Source organism: Polyodon spathula, chromosome 6 (assembly GCF_017654505.1).
Source record: "Polyodon spathula isolate WHYD16114869_AA chromosome 6, ASM1765450v1, whole genome shotgun sequence".
Lineage (NCBI taxonomy): Eukaryota > Metazoa > Chordata > Actinopteri > Acipenseriformes > Polyodontidae > Polyodon > Polyodon spathula.
Genome location: NC_054539.1, coordinates 31,432,747 through 31,460,167, shown reverse-complemented (window position 1 = coordinate 31,460,167; position 27,421 = coordinate 31,432,747). Strand labels below are relative to the sequence as shown.

Genomic DNA, 27,421 nt, shown 5'->3' with positions numbered 1-27,421 from the left:
GGTTTTGGATTCACTTCTTACATTATTTTGTATATAGACTCCACCCCCAAATGTGAAATTCTCACTTCAATGTCATTATTTTTACTTTCAGCCCGTGTTCTATGACTATATTCATTCAAAGATTAAAGAGGTACAATATACATTATCTGTGTTTGGGATGGATCCTGCTGTCTCTAGAAGTTTGATAAATAGTGCCATAATAAAAAGACACATTATGGTGCTGTATATATTGAATGAATCCACGCCAATGTAATGCTTTAAAAGGGGCAGGAATGATGTCTATAAAACTAAAACTACAGTAGGGGAATGTAAAAAGCATGTATCGAAGTCTAAACTATAGAATACTGTATTAAATAGACACCAATTGATTATATTTTGGATAACACTACATAGTTGTGGAAATCTGTAGCCCTGTTATTACTGAAACAGGTTTGATATTCAATAAACATTATTGTCAGTAGTTCTGGTCATATAGTGCGATTGAGAGGTGTCATGTTTTAATAACGACATGCAAACAAACACCTTTAAAATATGACACATACATTTCTAAAAGACAGGGAAGCAAAGCGTTAGACAATTTACCCCACTGCCAGAAATGTCGCATTAACATTTAATACATAACAAAATGAAACATCTGCTTAAACAGATGAAGGTCTATTGCATTTGTATAAAACAACAAAACAGCACAAAATGCCATACTTTAATAACAACCATTTTCTTCATAATATTTTTTTTAATTGATGGTTTTCTATTTTTAATAAGACATTTTTAGAAGTAAAAAAAGCTGTTGAAGTAAAGTCCATGGATAAAAAATTAGTATTATTGAATAGAACTGTGACAGTTGACCTCACAAACTGGTAGTGAACTAAGAGCAAGTCATTCGTTCTGATTCGTGACTGTAGCAATTCGATCACCACCTTTAACGTTTAATGCAAAAGCAGAAACAGAAAGTAAATTGTGAGGTGTGCGGTTTCAGATGTACATGATACCTAAAGGCTATTTTTTCCTCAACTGTTTGACAGACTGTGTCAAAAGTGGCTCACCAAATAAGATCTGTCACCCTTTCATCTCTGGAGTTCAACAATGACTAAGGGATGAACGACAAAAATCAAAATATAAACTTTTTAAAACATCATGTTAAAATTGCATTAATGGTCAGCAAGTGCCAGAAGTACAGGACAAAAGGCCTCCTGATGGTGAACAAAGGCAAGTTATTGTTCATTGTATTCATCAGTAATGGTCCAGCCATCGTTACTAAAGTTGCCTGCCTGTGTTATTGTTCTGTGTATCTTTACATTAGAAATATATGAATTGTGCTTCATACCTAGCTTTCAAACATCATACAGCATTTGTTATTGGAGATATTAAATACTGGGGTCTATTTAAGAAATCTAAATGGTGGAAGATCTCAGTACTTTCTTTAAAATATTACCCTGCTTTCATTTTCTACAGAGATAATGCACTAAAGAGACACACACTGACTGTTGGTTCAGCTTTCTGGCACAAAGGGACAGATTTAATGGTTTAAACATTAATTGTTCATATAAGGGATGCCTAAACCCAGACCTGTGGGGTGAATCTGGCCCCCTGACTTTTAAGCTCAGATGTATCAATGGGCAGCCAGTACACAACCACTGGATTATTGTGTGACTGATGCAAAACATATATCCTGTAAACTTAACATAATCAATGATGTGCAAAACAGATTTACCATATGGACTGTCTAATGGTACTGCTTCAGAATTTTTTTTAAATGCTTTGTTTTAGTAAAATAATCTAAACAATAATAGTAATAATACATTTTAAAAAAGAGATCTGCAGATGAGGTTAAAAGATTTATACCGGTCACTGCAGTTGGTCAATGGTGTGCACCAGAATATGCATACGGAAGGTCTATCTGTCTATGGTGACTACTATGAAGAAGCCCTATGTGTGTATTTATTGATGTAAAATCAGTAATGTTACTAATAATTAGAGACACCTTGTGATAGAAAATACATGAAACATGGTTTTAGCTCAGCAGGGAAGAAGCTATTATTCTCTCTAACTTACAAATGAGTTTGAAAGATCCATCCTATACTTACTGATAGTCCTGTTTAACCAAGTGACAATCTATACAAATCCAGTATTACATTTTATATTAAAGGTGTAGCTTCCTCGGTTTGTTGTATTTTTGACTGTGTGTATGAACGACTTGAGTCTTAAAGCAAGACAACCAAGGCTTTTATGGGGAAAATGAGCTTTTAAATATATATAGACATACTGTATTAGAAAAGTACATTCTAAACATTTCCATACATTGTATTTTAAGACATTCCTAGGGGAATGTTTTCCCGATTGGTTCAATTACTTCTAAAGACACCACTAAAGTGAAACAGATTGGAGCATATTTTCTGTAGCGCTTTTACAGCTTTGCGTTTTTCATTACAAATACAACAAAACAAGCATCAAACAACAATTACATTTCTTTAATCCCACATGTACAAAGGGATACCTTTTGTCATAGATACTGAGTGCTCAGTATCTATGGCAACCGGTTTATAACAGTTACCTAAACCATATACTGTAACATTCATTAAAAAGATGTTCCACAACAGCAAAATAAATAATACAAAATACTAATGTCACAAAAAATAATCATTGGTGTATGTAGTTTAAATAAAGTCTGTCCTAACTAGCATGCAGCAATATATAAAAGGACAATTACATTTTTATAAACTTAATTCTGTAATTTATGACAATAAATATGAAAATCTGGTTAAACTAAAAATGATATTGTACCAGTAAAAATAAACTGTACTTAAAATCTCAAATCCATCTGAACAGCTGAAAATGCTCAGAAGAAAATTTGAATCTGTGGTATTGTGTTATGAATTTGCAAGAACACCAAATTCACCTGACAGGTTGGAAATAGCCTTGTCTAAGGCTTCCCACTTTTCATAACATAGAAAAAGATTTCCTCGGTTGACATACTTGGTGCCTTTTATTAGTGTGAGAGATAAAATGCCAGAGGATCAGTTAATCTGAGGGTTGTGGAAAAAGCCCAATTCTTTCCAATCTGATGCTAAAGACACCTAGGCAAGGAGTACATTCTTATTTCAAAATGGGTTTGATGCACTTTACAGCTGTTGTGGGATTCCTTGGTCTCTGTAACCTGTACAAAAAGAAAGTGTTACAAATATTTACAATTGTTCTTGAACAGGGTAATTCTTTTTAAAATGGAACACTTTGTTCTTTAGAGATTTTCCCCATGGATTACTAAAAACATTTATGTTTTTACTGAACGAACTCAGGGGTCAATTGCAATATGCTCAATTGAGTCCACATGATGCACCTAACAGTGCTGATCTCAATACCAGTGAATCAAAGGTAGAGTACAGCAACTCATTGGGATCAAAAGTTAAACTAAAGTTTGGCGATTGCAGTGTAAAAAAACAAAACTGTAGTTCACCTATATATAGTGTATTGTATCTTATATATTGTATATTCACCAAACTTATTTTTATTGTCAGATTCTAAAGAATGGTTTAATATAAGAAATGTTTAAAAAAAAAAAAAAAAAACAGTACTTAAAATATGTAATTGTAAAAGACAACATGCAGTTAACTTTCAGCAGTGATTTATTCATTTCAGCATAAAAAATATTTCATGACATTTTGAGTAGTAAAAAATAGTATGCTGTTAGGGGGGACACAGTGGGTTTGTTGAGATGCTGTGTCAGCTAGGAGCAGGTTAAAGGGTTGGCTATGTAAGAAGCGTATATGCAGGAACTTTAGAATTTGTTTAGGGACCACAGGGAAATAACTCATGTACCTTTGCTCATCACTACAGGCAGTAAGGCAGTAATATGCTGTAGGCTGAAAAACTATCACTTGTGAGTTTTTCCTCACTGAAATTAGATGATAGGTAGTATGTTAGTTAGGAATGATGGCACACCAAAGGAAGCTTGAAATATGCGTTCTTTCTCTGAGATTAATTTGGTTATGCTGCAGTCAGAGACATAGTATTGTGATGACAAAGTCATTAAAATCCAGCAGACCTACCTTCTGAAACTTGATCCACAATTGAAGTTGCATAAAAAAGAAAATTAGAATAATTAGTTTTTCCAGTAGTAAAACAGAGATAGTAAACAAACACATGTAATTATAAAACAAGCATTATTAGTAAAAAAATAAATAAAAAAAAATCCCCAAAACTTTGAATGGTATAATTGTGTTTTCAATTATTTTGACTGGTGCAGAGCCCTGTTGTTCCAGCCATGTGTCTCTTTTTTTTACAATCCTTTGGTTTGTTTAGTTCACTGTAAAAAACTTTTTGGTGTATTGTTTACTAGTGCAGTATAAACAATACCCTAAGGCAAATATTGGGGCCCCCTGTGCCCCAATAGAGCCCTGGGAGGAAGCAGAGCAGGTTAAGCCAAAATCATGTCACTGTATTCTGGAATCGTGAAATCAAAAATAAGTTAAAAGCTAGTTTCAGACTACTGTAGGAAAATTATTAGAACCCAACTGTGATGAGTCAAAGGGGTTTCAGTCTGCAATTCAGCCTCCCAACAGTAGAAGGCATCAAACCAACTCGGGACTTCCCTTACCAAGGTCTTGTGACCATGACAAAAGTCATCTTCTTGAGGGGTGGCACCTTGGTGAGGGGCGGAAGTACGAGTATGTAAATTCCAGCCACTGGAGTCAAGTGAAATTAAGGATACCTGTCAGTTTGGGATTGGTGATCCACTGACTACCGGGGCGGGGTTTGCATACTAAAGGGAACGTGCTACTGTGTTCGGGGTTGGTCCTAAGGAATAGAGGCGGGGGAAAAAAAGGCTGGAGGGAAGTACGTGGGAGTTTGGACTGTGTCACGAACGGAGGCCTTACTAACTTGGCTCTTTTCTGTTTTTATTCCTTTTTGTTTTATTTTTGGATTTAAGCAGAGCGCGAAGAGGACTAAGAGGCTTCCATTCCTTTATTTTTGATTACTCCAGCACTCCCTCCCTCACATCCTTCTTTATTATTTTTCTTTTTTTTCCCGTGTAAAATTAAATAAAAAATTTTAATTTTTACACGTACATCACTGTCTGGAAAATCCATTTTTACTCACACGCCTCACATCAACATTTGAGCAACTGAACCCAGTGCACCCTGATCTACACTGACTGAACTAAGTATTTTGACATTATTTTTTTTGTTAATTTCTGGTGTCAGTCAGGACTTCTTCTGGGAAAAGGAAGCCAAAGCCACCAGTGACCGTGTGTATATCCAAGGCTGGGGTTTGGTGAACTGACCAAAGAACAGGGAGTAGTTTTAGGATCTCCTCAGCATAGCAGTGAGATGTATAAGCGGGACCTCCATTGAGTAGCAGAGTAGCATTCGCTGTATTCACAACACCTTTTTGTTTGTAGTTTATGTAGTGTTTTATTTTGCTTTTCGTACACTGTTGCATGTCTTCAGTGAGCTACCATTGTTGGTAGCGTTACACGAGTTGCCTTCTGTGTATGTAAATAAAACCTGCGCGCCTGTGGCTTTAGCAACAAAAACCCCAGTCTGTCCCTATTTTACCCTTCTTCAGGGCTCAATAAGTCTTACAAGTATTCCAGTAACATACACCACCCACCACTGCAGTCAATTCAAAATTAGAGCTATCAGTATGATGATAAAGCTGATGACTATGACAAGAAGTGATCAATAGTGTCCAAAATAGCACAGAATAAGATTTAACAATAAAATGTTTTAAAACTATTTGGTAAGTGATTCTTCTGTTATTCTCAATACATTTAAAAGTCAACTGTATAAGCAGATATTTGAAAAAAATGTGTTGTGTGACATGAATATGTACGTAATACCGACTCCACTATCCCTGTCATAGAATAATAAGACTGAAACCTTATCTAGAAAATCTAGGACCAGGGATCAATTCCCCATAAAAGGCGACTCATATTACTGCATGGCATCTGCATAGCGTGTATTTTTAGTATTTTGAAATGTTGTCGTAAATGGATGTCCCATTTTCTTGAAATCGAAAAAATGATTTTATTTGTGAACAGGTTCTTGCTCTGGCAATACTGTTTGGTAATGTTATACATTAAACTTCAGTTCCATGCCTAGCAAAAAAAGCATTTAAAAAAGTGATGGACACATAATAGTTTTCACTATTCCTGCCAGTACATAGTTGCTCTCAAAAGTATTCACCCCCCTTGGATTTTTCCACATTTTATTGTGTTACAAAATATGGATGGATTAAGATGGATTTAATTAGGAGTTTTTGCCACTATCAACACAAAGTCCATAATATCAAAGTGAAAAAAAAACCTACAAATTGTTCTAAATTAACTACAAATACAAAACAGAAAATACTTGATTGCATAAGTATTCACCCCCTTGAGTCAATATTTGGTAGAGGCACCTTTGGCAGCAATTACAGCCATCAATCTGTTTGGATAAGTCTCTACCAGCTTTGCAAATCTGGACACTTTTTATCCATTCTTCTTTGCAAAATTGCTCAAGCTCCTTCAAGTTGGATGGGGACCTTTTTGGTGAACAGCAATTTTCAACTCTTTCCACATATTCTCAATTGGACTGAGGTCTGGGCGTTGACTGGGCCACTCCAGGACATTGACCTTTTTGTTTGTAAGCCACTCCAGTGTGGCTTTGGCTGTATGTTTGGGGTAATTGTCCTGCTGGAAGATGAATCTTCTCCCAAGGCCCAGGTCTCTTGCAGACTTCAGCAGGTTTTCCTCCAGGATTTATCTGTACTTTGCTGCATCCATTTTGCCCTCTATCTTCATAAGCTTTCCAGGCCCTGACACAGAGAACCATGCCCATAGCATGATGTTGCCATGTTTCACGGTAGGGATGATGTTCTCAGGATAATGTGCGGTGTTAGGCTTGCGCCAAACATAGCGCTTAGCATTGAGACCAAAAGGCTCTATTTTGGTCTCACCAGACTATAGAATCTTCTTCCACTTGGTCTCAGTCTCCCACATGCCTTCTGGCAAACTCTAGCTGAGATTTGATGTGAGTTTTATTAAACAATGTCTTTATTTTTGCCACTCTCTCATAAAGGCCAGTTTTGTGAAGCACCCAGACTATTGTTGCCGTATGTAGTGTCTCCCAGCTCAGCCGTGGAAGACTGTAACTCCTTTAGAGTTTCCATAGGCCTCTTAGTGGCCTCCCTGACTAGTGCCCTTCTTGCCCGGATACTCAGTTTTTGAGGATGGCCTGTTCTAGACAGATTCACAGTTGTGCCATATTCTCTCCATTTCTTAATGGACTTCACTGTGCTCCAGCGGATAATCAATGCCTTGCAAATGTTCTTATATCCTTTTCCCAGGGTGTTGGGAGGAACATACTGCACACGTGTGCCACTAACCCCTCCAGCTCATTCTGAGCATCTCTATAGGACCACGATCTATTGTGTATCAAGGGTACTAAGTAGACCAGGTTAATAATAATAATAATAATAATAATAATCTCCTAAAATCATTTAATTTCAATTTAAAATAATCTTTTATTCGTATTGTACAGCAATGTGTACGGTGCAGCAGCATGATTTATGTTGTGTTACCAGTAGGCTAAAGCACAAAAAAGTGTGCTAGGTTTTAATTAGATTTTACTACTGTACTGTATACTGTATAGGCTGACTGTACAGATTTATATTTTTACATAATGTAATGTGTAGCGGACCCAAAACACATTAGTGTTATTTCAGCACATGTGTATGCAATTGTATTATATTGTTTTTAAACCCGACACCTCCTTATGTTGGACAAATATGTACGATTTTGCGAGGGTCTACTATATGATTTATGAAAAACTTTTTTGGGGTGAAGGTTGGGGCCCCACTATAGAATCTGATGGGATTAAACTGCCTTTCATTTTATATGTATATGTTAATTTTATATAAACAGTATTAAAATAGGTAAAATGAAGATTCTTTGATTCTTTCACCCTTGCGTGTACAGACATTGTCCTTTGGGCACTCTATGCTGCAGCAAACCACAACTCATCTGCTGCTATTTTATTTGAAAAAATGTTGCACAACTCTCGCTAGAGATCTCGCTATAATTAGTATATTAGGGCTGTCTTCACTAACATATTTGTTCTTAGTACATACTACAAAATGTACACTTTGTAAATTGTCGTAACAAAAATACAAATTGTGGTATGTTTGCGCTGCAACTGGCCCAAAATGTTTAAGGAGATATTTACTTGGTTGTTTGTTTTTAGCTTTGTTATAAGTAATAGTTTTTCCTTTAAAAAATAGGAGTTCATAAATGGATTGAAAATATGCCCCACAGCGATTTCTTGCACTTTTATAATTTCAACAGAATTATGCCATTGTTCACAAATACAATTATAATATTATTGAACGATGGACAATAAATGTCTGACAAAAACATGATACATGAATGTAATCAATTTGGTTTCCCTTGTGATTGTTCATAACAAAACCATAAACAGAATAACCCCTGGGTATAGGAACAAATTACTGTGCCAGGAACTGTAATTACTTCTCATTTTGAAACATAGTTTTAATAAATGACCCACAAGGTGTGTAGTTTGTATGTTCTGATCACTGCATTTATTCCAACAATCACTGAGGACAATGCATGTTACAGGAGCTTGAATAAATACAAGTGCCCTGAAGAGAGCATCCTCCCACGCAACAGCCTTAGAAAAGTCAGTTTTGTTGCTAAGTGGCCTTAAAATAACTTATTAACATAACTGGTCATCTCCATAGTCTGTGTTGCTTTGCTGCCCAGTGTCCAATATATTTGACATTGAGAAAATAGGCATTAAATAGGTATGGAAACAACCCCAGGGCAATAAAGGGTAATAAAACCTCCAATAACTGCTCTGCTATCGTTTTTTCCCCTCTAGAAATGAAAGAATGAGACACAGTACTGAATCAGTGTTCCTTTTTAATGTTATTAATGGATTTTTTCAGCCATTTGTTAAACTTCCTTGTAAACCTTTTCAAATAGAATCACCTGGGGAACATATAAGAGCTTGGGCACTACACCCTTCAATTTGCAGAAAGGACGTTTTAAATAATTTGTTAGGTAGTTGTTAAAGGTTTAATGTGGAGTAATAACCATTTACACAGTTTGACGTGACATTTTTTTTGAAGAATATGAAGATTGATTTAAAGTTGCAAGAGGTGTGGTCTGCATGAATCAAGGTTTACTTTTCTTTAGAAGATGATATTCAATAACTTAACATTAACACCAAAAATAGGGATTGAAAAGGACATTTTAAAATGATTGGTATTTCATAATCATAGGAAGGTACAGGCACATGCTCAGCTTGGAGTTTTGAAAACCATAAGAAGAACCCCTTCACTCCATGGCTGGCAAGTCAATCACAGTCCCAAAGCCAAGATAGAAAAAGAATGGAGGAAAACTACAGTGACTACCTATACAGGATGTAGGATATTGCCAGAGCTACAGGCACCTGTAGCCCAGTTTCAGTGACGCTCAAATCATTTTCTAAACAGCTTTAAACACTAACATCACACAAAACAAAATGTTCATATCGGTGGATATATTAAGATTTGTTGAAAAGGCAAAATGTACAGTAGAAGATGGATCCTCATGAAACTTAGAATACTAGTGTTCCACGTTTTTGTTTTATATCTTTACAAACATTTTCCATGAATTTATTTTCCATATATTGAAATAGGTAAAATAATCTCTGTATACACACTTTACATGTGGAATATCATGTGTAGCAGTTCTGTTTTCTGATTAATAATGCCCCTGGCATGTATGATAAAGCAAAATGTGTGCAAGTCGAAGCCACATTTTCTGAAGTTAACTGGTACTTTGCGAATGTTTGGGCAATCGCTGTGCTGACAGAAATAATCTCTAGATGGTATGAACATGACATCGGCACAAAATAAGCCAGGTTTATTTGCCTTGAAATCATAAAAAGAAAAGAAAATTGACAGAACTTGTTGGTGCAAGCCATCGGGAGATGGGTCAGAAATCACACTGGACATTTCCATCAATGCATGCTAGTTTACCAACTAAAGCATCACCATTTTCTGTCAAATATTTACTATTAAGATTGGCAGCTTAGGCAGTGTTTAACTGATGGACAGACAGTACTATTGCACAAAGTCACCAATACATACTTCTGCAATAAACAGTGGCTGTCCAGCAAAGCAGAGCATTCCTGAGAAACCCATTAACTTTCTTGTTATTAAAGTGTGTGTAAAAGTCACATAAATGGATTTCTTTTTTTTCAGTTCACCTCATTGTTTTAGTTTAATGTGTCGCTTATTTTTCAATATGTTCTTTTATTGTCAGCGAGAACATGTACCTCAATGCAACAGTATTTGCAGTGCCAAGCTTCCTCTGCCTCATCTGACCCACGCCTGCTATTTTTGATTTTTGTATACTTTGAAGCATTTGTTTTCTTTTGAATATTCATAAACTTATATACGCTTTCTCCCCATTCCTTATCCACTAAAAATATTACATTTCTGAGTAAGTATTTCAATTTAGTTTTTGATCAAGCTAGTAGTTACTACGCCCAGTAATTGCCACAATCAGACTTTGATTGGCCAACATAATCAGGTGATCATGTGTTTGTAATGTGTCAGGGAATCATGTTTGAACGTTTTTCAATAGTCTGACGTCTAAACGTCTGCTGTATCCTACGATACAGTGCAGGGCTGCTTATTACAATGTCAGAGTCAAAAAACAGCTTTTTGATCAAAATGTTGTGTATTTCCTAGAAAACAGTACTGGGAAAATGTTGAATAATAGACAAAAATCTGGTATAAATCAGTAAAATCTGACATCCAGTTTAAAAAAAATCCTGTAATTTTTCAGTAAAATTTGTAATAAACTGGAAACGCAGAACACTAGAAATAACATATGTATTAACCTGTGTGGCCAATAGGAGAAAACAAAATAGTCTAGTGATCTAAAACACTGTCTCTGATACATCTACACACATGAGTTCTAATCCCCCCCAGAAAAGAAGTGATTGATCTGTCCAAAAACATTTCACAAGTACAAGTGTAGGTGTGCATGGAGTTGAACTCTGGCAGGGGATTACTCAGAGGAATACATTCGGTAATCAAGACAGAAAGATGGCAAATGGAAACTGTGATTAAATTTGAATTATGGCACTGCTGCTGCAATCTGTCAAGTGGCATTAAATAAGTATCAAATAACAAAGAAATATGTTACAGATATAGTCATTTCCTTTGGATAGTTTTTCCATAACATCACTGCAGTTACAGTGTATTTATCCTTGTTTTTGTTATTTTAAAAGTGTTTATATATATATATATATATATATATATATATATATATATATATATATATATATATATATATATATATATATACAGAGCCTTGCAAAAGTATTCAGACCCCTGACCAATTCTCTCACATTACCGAATTACAAATGGTACATTGAAATTTCATTCTGTTTGGTATTTTATTTTTAAACACTTAAACTCAGAATCAATTATTGTAAGGTGACATTGGTTTTATGTTGGGAAATATTTTTAAGAAAAATAAAAAACTGAAATATCTTGCTTGCATATGTATTCAACCCCTGTGCTGTGGAAGCTCCCAGTTTGCACCGATGAAAGAAATTGCTCTAACGAGGACACAATTACCTGACCATTGGTCTCCACCTGTGAACCATTAAAGTTGCTGTCAGATTTTCTGGATAAAAAACCCACTGTTGAAAGATCATTGGTAAGGCCGTGAATCTGAAGGAAAATGAAGACCAAAGAGCATTCTACAAAAGTTAGACATAAAGTAATACAAATGCATAGATTAGGGAAAGGGTACAAAATAATATCCAAGGGTTTGGATATCCCAGTGAGCACAATTGGATCAATAATCAGGAAGTGGAAGCTGCATCACACCACCCAGGCACTGCCAAGAAAAGGCTGTCCCTCAAAAGTCAGCGCTCAAACAAGAAGGAGACTTGTGAGAGAAGCCACAGAGAGGCCAACAATCACTTTGAAGGAGCTACAGAGTTCAGTGGCTGGGAGTGGAGTAATGGTGCACCAGTCAACCATATCAAGAGCTCTGCATAACACTGGCCTGTATGGGAGGGTGGCAAGAAAGAAGCCGTTACTCAAAAAGTACCCTGAAAGCACGTCCGGAGTTTGCCAGAAAGCATGAGAGTGACCCAGCTGTGATGTGGGAAAAGGTTTTCTGGTCAGATGAGACCAAGATAGAGCTTTTTGTCCAAAACTCAAAGCGCTATGTGTGGCGCAAACCTAACACTGCCCATGCCTCAAGACACACCATCCCTACAGTGAAGTACTCATCAGCAGGGACTGGGCATCTTTTTACAATTGAAGGAAGAATGGATGGAGCAAAATACAGGAAAATACTGCAAGAGAATCTGCTTCAGTCCACTAAAAAACTGAAGCTTGGGAGGAAATTCACCTTTCAGCAGGACAATAATCCCAAGCACAAGGCCAAAGCAACATTGGAGTGGCTCAAGAACAAAAAGGTGAATGTCCTACAGTGGCCCAGTCAAAGTCCTGATCTCAATAACACTGAGAATCTGTGGCACTATTTTAAAATTTCAGTCCACAAGCGTCGTCCAACCAACCTGAACAACCTGGAGCAAATGTGCCAAGAAGAATGGGCCAAATCACTCCGACACTGTGTGCAACGCTGGTACATAGTTACCTCAAAAGACTTAAAGCTGTTATTGCAGCGAAAGGTGGCTCTACTGAATATTAATGTGTGGGGGTTGAATACTTTTGCAAGCAAGATATTTCCGTTTTTTATTTTTCTTAAAAATACTTCCCAACATAAAACCAATGTCACCTTACAATAATTGATTTTGAGTTCTGGAAAAAATTAAGAGACCACTGCAAAATGATCAGTTTCTCTGGTTTTACTATTTATAGGTATGTGTTTGGGCAAAATGAACATTTTTGTTTTATTCTATAAACTACAGACAACATTTCTCCCAAATTCCAAATAAAAATATTGTCATTTAGAGCATTTATTTGCAGAAAATGACAACTGGTCAAAATAACAAAAAAGATGCAGTGTTGTCAGACCTCGAATAATGCAAAGAAAATAAGTTCATATTCATTTTTAATCAACACAATACTAATGTTTTAACTTAGGAAGAGTTCAGAAATCAATATTTGGTGGAATAACCCTGATTTTCAAGCACAGCTTTCATGCGTCTTGGCATGCTCTCCACCAGTCTTTCACATTGATGTTGGGTGACTTTATGCCACTCCTGGCGCAAAAATTAAAGCAGCGCGGCTTTGTTTGATGGCTAGTGACCATCCATCTTCCTCTTGATCACATTCCAGAGGTTTTCAATGGGGTTCAGGTCTGGAGATTGGGCTGGTCATGACAGGGTCTTGATCTGGTGGTCCTCCATCTTCACCTTGATTGACCTGGCTGTGTGGCATGGAGCATTGTCCTGCTGGAAAAACCAATCTTCAGAGTTGGGGAACATTGTCAGAGCAGAAGGAAGCAAGTTTTCTTCCAGGACAACCTTGTACTTGGCTTGATTCATGCGCCCTTCACAAAGACAAATCTGCCCGATTCTAGCCTTGCTGAAGCACCCCCAGATCATCACCGATCCTCCACCACATTTCACAGTGGGTGCGAGACATTGTGGCTTGTAGGCCTCTCCAGGTCTCCGTCTAACCATTAGATGACCAGGTGTTAGGCAAAGCTGAAAATTTGGCTCATCTGGGGGTGCTTCAGCAAGGCTAGAATCGGGCAGATTTGTCTTTGTGAAGGGCGCATGAATCAAGCCAAGTACAAGCTCCATGCCACACAGCCAGGTCAATCAAGGTGTGGATGGAGGACCACCAGATCAAGACCCTGTCATGGTCAGCCCAATCTCCAGACCTGAACCCCACTGAAAACCTCTGGAATGTGATCAAGAGGAAGATGGATGGTCACAAGCCATCAAACAAAGTCGAGCTGCTTGAATTTTTGCGCCAGGAGTGGCATAAAGTCACCCAACATCAATGTGAAAGACTGTTGGAGAGCATGCCAAGACGCATGAAAGCTGTGCTTGAAAATCAGGGTTATTCCACCAAATATTGATTTCTGAACTCTTCCTAAGTTAAAACATTAGTATTGTGTTGATTAAAAATGAATATGAACTTATTTTCTTTGCATTATTCGAGGTCATGACAACACTTTTTTGTTATTTTGACCAGTTGTCATTTTCTGCAAATAAATGCTCTAAATGACAATATTTTTATTTAGAATTTGGGAGAAATGTTGTCAGTAGTTTATAGAATAAAACAAAAATGTTCATTTTACCCAAACACATACGTATAAATAGTAAAACCAGAGAAAATGATCATTTTGCAGTGGTCTCTTAATTTTTTCCAGAGCTGTGTATATATATATATATATATATATATATATATATATATATATAATATATATAGATATATATATATATAATATATATATATATACAGTATACATTATACGTCTCACACTACACATATTTTTAACATTACGTCTGAAATAAAAACAATGCAGATTGTTATGCAATTTTTATGTGTATTGTATTTAATGGAATATTTGTTAATAAAGTATTTATTTAAAAAAAAAATGTTTATATGTCTCTTTCTATTTGCTTTTAGATGTGTATCCCTTTAAGAAAGATGTTCTTGGTTTTTGATGAGATGCAAGCTTTTTTAGAAACAGGATATCGTTTATAATGGAGTAACAAGGCAGAGGGGGAAACAGGATAAGAAACAGTAGTAGAACACACGAAAAAGGGAACACAGGTTGTAGATTTGTTTTACCGCTGTGGAAAGCTTGAAATACATTTTTGCTAAAAAAAATGAAAAAGAAAACCTGCTATTGATAACAAACACAAAACCAGAACGGAGCTGATATTGCTTTGTATGTTTCTTCCTCTGCTAATGAAGTCTTCATTCCTCTCAAGTCGTGCTTTTGGTGCGGCTTATTATAAATTAAACATAGATTTATAGCCCTAAGTATAGTTATAATGTTAATGGTATCATCTACATTGCAATAACATATTTAATACTGTAATACAAATAAATAAATAAATAAATAATAATCACCCGCAACAAAGCTGGAATTGCATTGCTTCGGTTAGTTGATGGAGATATATCGGTATGTAAAATATCTGTTAGGGTTTCAACTGTTAAAACGGGATTGGCTTCTCAATCAATCCTCATCTGGATTACCATCAAATAAGTCATATAGCCTACTATCACCTGTCGAGCCATGGGAGGAAAAAAAAAAAGTTTCAATGGCAGATCTGAACTTAAGCCCCCATCAGGATAGTCTTAAGTTAAGACTTAAGTCCAAATTGAAAACTTATGACCAGTCTTAGACTTAAGTCAGCTTTGTGAATGTGGCCCCTATTTTATAAAACGAAAGCCAATAGTTCCAAGATTTAAAAAGCTGTACTTACTAGCCAGGATGACCATGTCCATTCCCCAGAATATACTCATGATCCATCCCACCATAACGACAGCAGTGAGGATCTGAATAAATGCAGCAGCGATGTTCAACCAGAACACACAACACATGTGCCTGTTAGGCAAATCAGTCCGAGCTCCACACAAGACTGTGAAGGCTGAAACAAAGGTACCTGTGAAGCAAGTATGGAGTGCTGGTTAATCAAAGGGTAATGCAATATCAGTTCAAATGTTTAGTAAAAGTAAAATAAAATGCATATGTTAAACTATCTATTTCATTGATATGTCCAGAGGTTATCATGCTATTTTACTCAAATTGTTTTATAACACTGAAAATAGGATATTAGCAGTTGTAGGGGTGGAGGTGAAGGCAGGTTTGCAAATCCATGCAAGCTCTCCTCATGGGGATGCTTAAAGAGTATTAAGTTGAGTACAAAAGTTCCCAAAATTGAATTTGTAGTGTGTTGGTGGCATAACATAGTATACTGCTGTCCCTAGGGCTTGGTCTAAATTCAAATAAATTCCACTGACAACAAAAAGAATAATTCAAAACAAATTTAGCAGCTGAAAAAACATCTGGATCTCTTAAACACTTCCCTTAATAATCATAACATTTCCGTGGTTTCAACCTTTTTTAGTTCACGTTTAGCATCATCCAGGAAACATGTTTACAATTCCTAGGCCAGGTTGGCTTTAAAAAATGCTATTCTAAGAGTACTGCCTGGCAGAATAGTCATTGAGATCTGCTTAGTCATACTATTGAGGTCTGCCTAGTCATACTATTGAGGTCTGCCTAGTCATACTATTGAGGTCTGCCTAGTCATACTATTGAGGTCTGCTTAGTCATACCATTGAGGTCTGCTTAGTCATACCATTGAGGTCTGCTTGCTTTGTTTAGAATAGTCATACTATTGAGGTCTGCTTGCTTTGTCTTGGAATAGTCATACTATTGGGTCTGTTTGCTTTGTTTGGCTTGTTTTATAAATTCCTTGGGTTTTGCTGAAGATCAGCATCATAGATTTCAGCTTGTGGTTTTATATTTTCAATTTCCCCAAACCCAACAATGGGGCAGAGGACCCCTTGCAAGCTTGCATCCTTCCAACTACATTGGAAGTTTAACACAAGGTTGCACAGCTGATGAAGGCAAGACCAGTTCAATTATGGATGTCTGTGGCTTTGGTTAGGCATGTTAAATTGGCCTTCTGGGTTATGTTATAAGTCTATTAATCTTGGTAAACCTAGACTTTTTAAAAATACAATGATATAATAAAAAATAGAACATAGACATAAATGGAAGCCAAATAGCATGAATGACACATGGGTAAGAGAATAATAATATCCCTTACAATTCTTCACACCCTTGAACATTTTTCATATTATGCTGCATAAAAAATAAAAAATAAAATTCAAAATGCATTAAAGTAGGAGTTTGTTTCATTGATCTACACAACATCATCTACACAACGCGAAAGAACAACTATAGAAATATTGAAAAAGTAATTAAAAATATAAAAAAACAAAAAGTCTTGATTGCATAAATCTTCACACCCTTTGTCATAGCAAATCCAAATCAGCTCAGGTACAACACATTGCCATAACAAGGCACATAATAAGTTAAATACAACCCACCTGTGTTAAATCACAGTAGTTCAACTGATTTGAATACTACTGGATGAAGAATCAAGCTGTTTCTGTTGTATGAAATTAATTTAAAGCAATGGCAAAACATGCCAAACAAGGAGCTGCCAAAATAACTCTGGGATAAAGTTATTGAAAGGTACAGATTGGGGGAAGGTTATCAGGAACTTTCATTGTCTTTGAATATCCCTTGGGGCACTGTCAGGTCCATCAGTGGAAGTGGAAACAGTTTGGCACCACCAAGACAGTGCCTCGATCAGGCCGTCCCTCCAAAGTCAGTAGCCGTGGCTTAAGGAAACTGCTGAGGGAGGTCACTGTGAGGCATAAGATTATGTTAAAGGTCTCTGGCTGAGATTGGGGAAAATGTTGACTGTTCAACAATTTCAAGAGTGCTCCACAAACATGTCAAGAAGGAAGCCACTGCTGAAAAAAAGCCATAAGATGTGCCGCATAGCTTTTGCAAAGAAACACTTAGTGGACACTGCATGCATGTGGGAGAAGTTTTTGTGGTCTGACGAGACCGAACTTTTTGGTCTCAATGCTAAGCAATATGTGTAGCATAAACCAAACACGGCACATCACCCTGCTAACACCATCCCTACAGTAAAGCATGGTGATGGCAGCATTATGTTTTGGGGATGCTTTGCAGCAGCAGGGACAGGGAGGCTTGTGAAGATCGAGGGAAAGATGGATGGTGCAAAGTACAGGCAGATCCTGGAGGAAAACCTGTTCCAGTCTGCCAGAGACCTGGGACTGGGGAGAAGATTCACCTTTCAGCAGGACAATGTTCCTAAGCACAAAACAAAAGCAGCAATGGAGTGGCTCCGCAAGAAGAAAGTGAATGTCCTTGGGTGGCCTAGTCAAAGCCCAGACCTGAATACTATAGAAAATATGAGGCAAGACTTGAAGACTGCAGTCCACAGATGAGCCCAGCCAACTTGAAAGAGCTTGAGCTATTCTGCCAAGAAAAATGGACAAAAACTACACCATCCCGCTGTGCTAAGGTGGTAGACACTTATCCAAAATGACTCATGGCTGTTATTGCTGCAAAAGGGGCTTGCACCAGGTACTGACTCAAGGGGTGTGAAGACTTGTGCATTCAAAACTATGTTTTTTTTATTATTATTATTTTTAATTACTTTTTGAATATTTCTAGAATTGTGAAAGTGTAGATGATGTTGTGTAGATCAGTGAAACAAACTCCTACTTTAATGCATTCTGAATTGAATTTTTAAGCAGTAGAATGTGAAAAATGTTCAAGGATGTGAAGACTTTTTCAAGGCACTGTATAAATATAGAAACAGGTTTGAAAAATAAGAACCCCTGAATTGTTAAACAGCATCACATGACCGTATATGCACGTCTCGCATACTAATGAGCCTCTTCACACTGTAAATCAATACACACAACATTATAAAAATTCAATTACAAATGTGTAACATTACACCCATTGTATTTTATTTATTTGGGTATGAAACTCCAGAGAACTGATTCAGCACCAACTTTCCTATTGAAGACATTAATCCACCTGAAAAAAGAGAGAAAAAAGTAAGTGCTACAGAAACTGTCAACAGTAGGCACATAAGATTATATGAGGCAAAGCTAAATTAAATAGTAGGAAACAAAGATGAAAACAATACTAAGACTGCATCATGGGCTGTTAATGTATATAAAGACTGTTAAAGAAAAATACATGGAAGGAATTTTAGGTCAGTGCAAGAAGTTCAACTGGCAACCAGTATTCAAGTCTCCATTTTTTGTAACACTAAGACCCCAGTTGTCTGGTGCAGAGCTTTAAAAAATATTTGTCAAAATGCCCTCCTGATGTAACAGCCGTTTACCTGCATCCACTCAGAGCTCCTCAACAAATCCTGAACACTAGACCCTACTGTTCCTCCCGTGAACTGATGGGAATACATTTCCTCTGCAAAATGGTGCTTAAACGAAGCAAGAAACTCTTAACTCTGCTTGAGCAGCACAGCAGTGCATTTTCTTTCAGAAGCCGGACTGGCATCAAGGAAAATAATGTCTGTAACTGAACATCAATCTGAAAGCAGTCTGCTAAGCTACTGATCTCCAACAATGCAAAACAGAAAACAGAGCAGTTCAATTTTATACTCAAACTCACTTCTAATAAGACTCTAGCCTTCATTGCAGGTGCACCATTTCCTTCCTTAGTTTCACGTCGCCCAGAAAAACACTTTACCAACTTGTATGCTGCTCTCTACTCATGAGATGCTGCTTTCAATGCAGAAATTCATAATACATGGAAATGTGCAGTTTATTTTTAACAAGTAATTATTGAAAAGAAAAATAAATGTTTTGTCCTTTGGAACTACATAACACTAATGACAATAGAATTTTTCATCCCTCAAACAACAATTAACTTTGAAATAGAAGTTTTATAAGTGGTATAAATTTCGGGCCGTGCGGTTCCCATGAAATATACATACTTCACTACCCAGGCGTACATATATTTCATGCCTGTATGAAGCCCCTTATATATATATATATATATATATATATATATATATATATATATATATATATATATATATATATATAAGACAGTGACAGAGTAGGGGGAGGAGAGAACACATTTTGTCTTGGGATTTGAGATAAGACATCTCTCAGAATGGCATAGGGTTGGAGTTGAGCCAGAAGTGGAATCATATATTTAATATAATTACAAGACAAATCATTGTAGAGCCTTCAATAACCCTTTTGTTATCTACAAAGCCTACAGTTCAACATCAAACATCAGCTTGCCATTTGTCTCTCATGTTGATACTATTCTGAGGAAGTGCTCTGGTAGATTAGCAGCATTTTGGTGCAGCTGTTGCAGCCTTGGTTCTTCACAGAATAGCAGCATCAACAACAAAGTAATTGTCTAGGTCAGTGTTTCCCAGCCTTGTTCCTGGCAGCGCACCGTGTCCGCTGGTTTTTGTTCCAACGCAGTGCTCAATTGCTTAAGTGAACCGTATCAACAAAGGAAGAGCTTGAAAATAACGGGAAAGGGCTGGGAAACACTGGCCTAGGCTATGGTGGTTCCATTTTCTGTTCCACACCAAAGAAAATGTTTCTTAAGTTAGATAGATTCTATTATACATGTGTGGGTTTTTTGTCACGATTATGAAGTACTCGGATTACTGGGTTGATCACTGGAGTATTCCTTTATCATACTGAGTTCATATCAGGTTATACCCAATTTAAAAGTACTGCTAGATTCACTATCAGAAATTATTTTCAGTTTGTTATACGCACTGGTGCATCCAGTACCCTTTGCCAGAAATATGCATTCTCTGCATTGGATAATAAAGGTTTTTAGCCATATGGAATAAAACCAGATTAAGCTCTTTGGCACATTGCAACAAAATACTTTTCTTTACATAGTAAAGTGTAGTTGCCTGCTGAACTTTTATCGCACATGCTCAATGCTCTGCGTACAAATTCCATTTAGAATTGCCAATACAGGGCACCTACTAACTTGCTGAAGAGAAAATCCTTGCACTCAGTTCATTATTCTACTTCTGTAGAAAACCATTAGTCTTTATTCCTCTCATTACAATTGTCATGCATTAGTTTGAAGTGATAAACATTTTGGAGAGAATTTCTTATGTTTCTAATTCAGGAGGCAGTTAGTATAACCTCATGCTTTTAAATGTTTAATATGCATTTTAATGTTATTTGATGAGAATAAATAGAACACTGAGGCACTGAAAATGTTAAGAGTATTGTATTTACAGTGTGTTTAGACAGACAACAAGCACCTCTATGCAGTGCCTGTTGAGTGTATGGAGACATTCCACAAGGCAGGTCATTCATTGAATTTTATTTTTTGGTTTCTAATAAATATACTAAGCATGGTCATTTGATAGCTGTTACTGCTTCAATTATATACCCCAACAATTTGACAGATTCCTTTGATAGCAGTCATAATTTATGTCATATTGATCCTGCTGTAACGTTTCTTATTTTCCATTTTAATACAACACTTGTGAACACATGTAACATTCTAACTTAGAGAAAAAAATAATAAAAAAATATATATATATATATATATATATATATATATATATATATATATATATATATATATATATATATATATATATTTAGGCACAGCTCACCGCTACCACTGCTGCACTGACTCAGGAGCAGCAAGGACGAAAATACACTGACATCCAAAACGTGCGTCACAAGCCAACCGCTTCATTTCACACTGCAGGCCTGCCATGCAGCCAACCCAGAGCTACAACATAGAAGGACAACGCAGCTCTGGGTAGTTTACAGGGAAGCCTGCAGGTGCCCGGCTCTGTAGTAGAGTAAGTTGAGATGGTTTGGGGTGCTCTTGTCCAGCTTTTTGGATTGGTATATCTACTTCTTGAAGTCTTAATTACACCGTGTAACACATTATTTTATTTATTTTTTGTTCCTGGGTAGTAAGTGTTATTTTCTAATTGCTTATGCCTCAAAAGTATAGAAAATGGCTATTATTCCCCACAAACTTTGCTTTTGTGACCAGGACAGTGATATTTCAAAATATCACTATTTCCAATGGGAAAACAGGCAAATGTGTGTCTTTTCATTCACATAAAGTCAGAAAAAAACAATAAATGAATCCAAATTAACATGTATTTATACTAAAGTAATACAAATGACTACAAAAGATTTAGAAGTGAGTAGTTTTGAGATTTACGATTATACTGTAAATACAGTATAATCGTAAATCTCGTAAATGAGAATATGATTCTGAAATACCTCACACCCCTGCTGGGCGAGGTGGTATAACTGTTTTAATGGCGCTTCAGGGGTGCTAAACCCCTCACTTGAAGAACCCTGATTCACAGTTATGTAACCTGAAGTTTACGATCAATTCCTATTTTACATGTTTTCATCAAGCTTACCATTGTTAGTAGCACAGTAAAACTTTTATAGCTTATAGATGTTTTTCCTCAAGTTAAAAGAAAGTTATTAGAGTAAATAGCAGTTTGTAATATGGTTTTGAGCAATCATATTTAAGGCTGGGATTTTGTCACAGAAATTTGTACCAAAAATAACAGAGCAATGGAAAAAATAGTGTTAAGTCACAGGGATGGAAATTCAACCATTTCTTTTTAAATATAATATGTGGTACCTACATACAAAATAATATTAGGCTGTCTTTAAAGGAAGGAAAAAATGAAAATGAATCTAAATATTTTATTTATTTATTATGGTTTTCACAACATCAATGTGAATCAAAGTGACAATTTAATTCTTTCGTTTAAGTCTTTCATCCTGTAAAATCAAACTTCACAGCGTACACAACTACAAACAAAAATGTTAATTTTTATCATTCAGTCGGGTTTTGTCCCAGCATTACATTACATAGGTTTTACATACCTTTAGAAGATAACGCTGTGCTTCTGCTGTGGTGCAGTTTGCAGTTATTTAAACTGTTTTGTTTGTTTGTTTATCACATCTTGCTTTATGACTGTAATCTACCAGTATGTTACACATTGAATGAAACAATAACCACTTTCATGAAATACATTTTTGGTGTATTTTGCAGATCATGTTTTTGTACTTATTTTTGCAGTTGTTTTTCGTATTTAAAATATGCTGCAATATGGCAAAGTATTGTGTTAATGTGTCAATGGCTATATTGCAAAGTAAGGCAGTAAAGTTAAATGCTCTCTATTGAAATCAAGGACACCAACAAAAATCAAGGAATCTGTGCCACCTTAATCCCAGCCTCATTCATATTCCACTGCAATATTAACTTACTGACATTTCATTCCCACTAAAAGGTGTTAAAAGGGAACATTTATCTGATGTACCGTATTTAACTAAGAACAGAATTTAAGCACCTAGGTGTTTGATTAGATTTTTAATTGAAGAACAATATGAATGTGAACTGTGTGATAAACAGCTCAAAACTGTTCAGCTTAAAAAAATGGATTTGGATTGTTTGACAAAGATTAATGGAGGCCTTTGTTTTCCCGAATGACAATGAACTTTAGAAGACATGGAGTTGCAAACAATGAGACTTTGCCAAGCTTGATGTTCTCTGTGGCACACTAGCCCCATTTGTTTTATGCATGAGGCAAATATTGCTGTTTCCTTTAGTGGGGTCTATTTTTAATGATTTAAACAGTGGAGGATATTGTGCCTCTAAAATGTTATTTTTAGGGGCACAATATTTAGTGATGTTAATATTAATATTAAATTTAGGCAACAAAACAACCTCTGCATACATCTACTATTTCAGATTTGGCATTATTTGCCATTTTTAGGATGATAATTTGATCTGTAATCACAAAAAATTATAGACAGTTCTCATTGCTTCTATCCTCTGGGCTTGGACAGTGTGAGCTTTCCGCCCTGCTCGCAACTGAGAGAATCCAGAGTACAACCAAGGTAGTGTAAAACTAAGCAATAAGGCACAATGGGGTGATATACTTCATAACACCAAGCCTCGGGTGCGTTCCAAGCCACGAGGCGATATTCTTCCACCTAAAACTGAGCTAAGAAAAAATTGTTGCATATAACTTTCCAAAAAAAATAAAACCAAAAATGTATTAATTAAAAATAATAATAACAAATTTATTTATATATGTTGAATTGAACATTGCCATTGAAAGTGCAGTTTTTTTGCATTTGATTTGTTATACTTCTTGTAATTCTTGGTTTATTCATTACATTTTAAAGTAAAAAATTACTGAACATTTTCAATATGACACAGCACAATGAGTCTGCCTTTAAATCACACAGCACAAATAAGACTGCCTTTAAATCACACAGACCTTTCCTTACAAGACCTGAAACAATATTGGATGACAGGACTGTTTTTTTTTTTAAAATATAAATCATCCTTTCTTATCCGGGGTAGTGACAGTGGTATCCATACAAGATTTGTGCTACTGCTTCACAGTGGCGAAAAAAAAAAAAACATTTCCGTTACTTATCAAACTGACTTTGCAGTTTACGGCTGGACAGCGTGGAGAACTACTGGGCCAGTGTTGAGAAACAATTTAAAACAATGCACGGCACAGCAGAAGAAATGATACCATCGTACCTGGATACATTTACGTGGAGAGAAAGGTGATGCATTTATAAATATTCTACGCACGGGGTGGGACCTGTGGCAGCAGGCAAGGAAGGAGATGGAACTGACCAGAGAACAGAGACTAGGGCAGGGTCAACAAAACATCAATTTAACCACCAAAGTCTCTTTTAAGAGTGATCCAAATCTTTTTTTTTTTTTTTTTTTTTTTTTTTACAAAAGCTGAAAGTTTAAGACGTCTTTCTGAAAACAATTTATTTTCAGAATGGGATATGGAAACACTGTAGTTCAGGGAGAAGCAGCAGAGCAATCACAAGGGTGAGTTTTGAATTGATCTGAATACTTTTGCCTTTTTTCACTACTTTAATAAATCATTGGTGTCCGATTCAGATTCAATATCTCATGTACACTTCGGTTTCAAAAAAAGTCCATCTACATAAATCTCATCAGTCATGTTTTTATTGTGATGAAACCCAATATGTCTGATTTTTTTTATTTTTTTTTTTTTCAAAATTCTACTGGAGTATGGATATCTATCTGTGATATGACTCTTTTTGAAAATAAGTGCCGACCCATGGTGACCTGTTTTGACAAATCAGGACAGAGAATTTCAAACACCCATTATATAGTGCGCTTCAAGTACCATTGAATACTGGCCAATAATTTGTTACTCGGTAGCTTGAATATTGTGTAATATGATGGTGGATTAGCATACTACTTAGCCAGTAAGAAGAAAGCAATGGGTCTCATTTGATTATTGCCAACCAGTAAATTTGTTGAAATATCAATATAACTTCACATAAGGAAACATAAAATACACCAGTTTACAATGTTTAAGTCAATGTTGTCCAACTGATCTTAACAACGGCAGATCGAAATACCACCACCCTTCCCTTAGCATAGAAAGGTCAGCTCTAGCATAGTAAAGTTATTTTACTCCTCTCTGAAATAGTGTTACCTGTAGTTTATAAGAATGGATATGGATTTGATAAGGACATGCATCGCAAACTCAAACTAACGATCCTCTGCTTTTTGTCCTTTTGGTAGTGGCAGCCCAATTAGGGCTTTGTAAGTTCTGCTTCAATTCTGTTAACTATAACAATTTCAACTATGACCCAGCAATATTAATTCGGTCTCATGCATTTTGCATTTCATGTTGAGATGAAAAATACAAAACACTACTGCATAGTTTTCATTTGCTTCCAAATCTGCACTAAGTGAACTTATGTGTTACAAGTCTTTTCACTCATATGTCAGGTGTTAACTGGACAGTAATTGCAGTTCATGATATGATTCTGTTTTATCCTGTCCCAATCATGACAGCTGCCCATGGTCTTCAATAACACTGTATGAGAGCAGCCAGCAACAGCAACATCTGCTCCACTCCAACAGAAATTCCTTGCCTTTGTTGTTCAAAATTTGAGTACATACTAAGACCAACATGCACTGTGCATCATTAAAATCGGATCAATGCAATGTAACGCATGAGATTGCCACCTGCAAGAACCAACTTTCCATGAATAATTACAAGATTTGCTAGGCCTTTATCTGCTACAGTAGATATAATGAAAGACAATTATCTGCAAATGTCACACTACTTGTATATTACTTGTCTAATTACTATAATTTTCAAAAACCCAGTGAAAGGGTATGAGGTTAATTAGCATATCGCTCATGCTACGGATTGGATGCTCAAAACAGTTAAGGTTTGGGGTCTATCCTTTAAATAACTAATATAGTTTTTACATATTTTACATATTTTTACAGACATAAATGCACTTGCATACACTGTTAGCTGTTTGATTTCTTTTAAGTTCACCACTGTTTAGATAAATTGAGTAGACCACTTTCTGTGGCACAGTTTATTTAATTTGTGAGAGTACTTGTAATGTTGGGCTTGTTTTTACTGCTAAACCTGCTAATTTGTAACAAATTGTGGGCTAACCTGCTGAACATGATACAATACATTTTGAGCAAGCTCCTTTTTGGACGGTACTTACAGTATGAGGAAAGGTGTTTACTTAGGTGTACACTTTGACACTTTCAGATCTGCAAATGTCAAAACAACCACCTTTTTAGGTGGAAAGCCAGTTTCCGATTCCGAAAATTCTGAATGGCTGATTTCGTTCCGTTCTGGTTTGAACTAAATGAAATACCAGTTAATACCAGTTCAATTTTTTTTCTAGCCATGTAGCCTACTGTATTGGTGTTCATACGTCTTCATTTTCTCGAATTAAACAAAAAAGCATGAAATACAATAAACTCCATATATATAAAAACAATTCAAAACAGTGTCATTTCCCAACAGTCTTGGTGGGTTAGCATCCTTACTTACAATGTAATAACTTAATGCAATGTTTGTCTGAAATAAGCTCTGCAGCTAATCAAGATCATGTCTTCATCAAATATGCCACTTGCTTTCTTTCTCCATTCTGATCCATCTTTCAACTTTGTGGTGTTTTTAACTTAATAAAAAAAAAAAAAAAAAGTCCAGGGCTCTACACATTTGGTGTATATTTTAAATGTTTTTGTGACAAATCATTATATATTTACCACACCATACATATTTCTTATTGATACTCTGTTTTAAACAGAAGATATGCATAAAAAAAAAATCTTCTCCAAGTAATCAATTACGTATGCCCACTCTTTATTATTAAGCACAAAGGGGAACATTGGAGGAGTTTCCATGTGTGGTTATTTACACTTGAGGTGGCGATGCACATGCTTGCTTGGGAGAACAGCCCGTGAGGATCAGGTTTGTGGCCAAAAATAACGGCCACTTAGAGGGATAGGGTAAATCTCATTTACTTGTGAGCATGATGTAAAACATGGGAAATTCACACCCATTTTCACATGGAATTTTACGTGAAAACCTCCACTGCTCCCAATCCAGACAACCTTGGGAACCTACTTGGAAGGTGTGTGGCAGATCTCTATAATCCTACATCTCCGCCGGTTTTCCACTATGGTGATCTGCAATAGCTGGGTTGGAATTATTTTCTTAATAAGTCGTATGATATATTAATTGAAATATTATTCACTACTAACGATATGCCACCCCACCAATGGGCATTTGAAAAACAATTTGGGCAAGAGTAGTAAAACACATTATTAAACAACCAGGCAAGAGGCATTTACAAATCACAGCTTTATTACATGAGCATAACACTGTGCTTTAAACAGTTTCACGTAAAACAAGATGCCACCTGACAACCATGGATTTCCAGGTGAGATTCTCTCGTATACCTGTTTTCCCGAGCTGTCTGTGAAAACAGCACGAGGACGCTACGCACGGCTAATATG

At 36.2% G+C, this 27,421-nt stretch overlaps 1 protein-coding gene across 2 annotated transcripts in view; it reads right to left on the bottom strand.

Moving 5' to 3' along the window:
- Positions 1–2,453: 2,453 nt before the first annotated feature.
- stum (stum, mechanosensory transduction mediator homolog) overlaps positions 2,454–27,421 on the bottom strand; it is a 42,096-nt gene continuing 17,128 nt past the window's right edge. Inside the window, exons 2-4 of one of the 2 annotated variants that reach the window (XM_041252739.1) lie at positions 15,423–15,602; positions 4,044–4,052; positions 2,454–3,154 (exon numbers count right to left, since the gene is read on the bottom strand). In XM_041252739.1, coding sequence (XP_041108673.1) covers positions 3,120–3,154; positions 4,044–4,052; positions 15,423–15,602 — 224 coding nt within the window. In that variant the 3' untranslated portion in view covers positions 2,454–3,119. Of the gene's footprint in view, positions 3,155–4,043; positions 4,053–14,698; positions 15,223–15,422; positions 15,603–27,421 lie in introns of those variants that run through there. The other variant, XM_041252738.1, reaches the window with a different exon arrangement.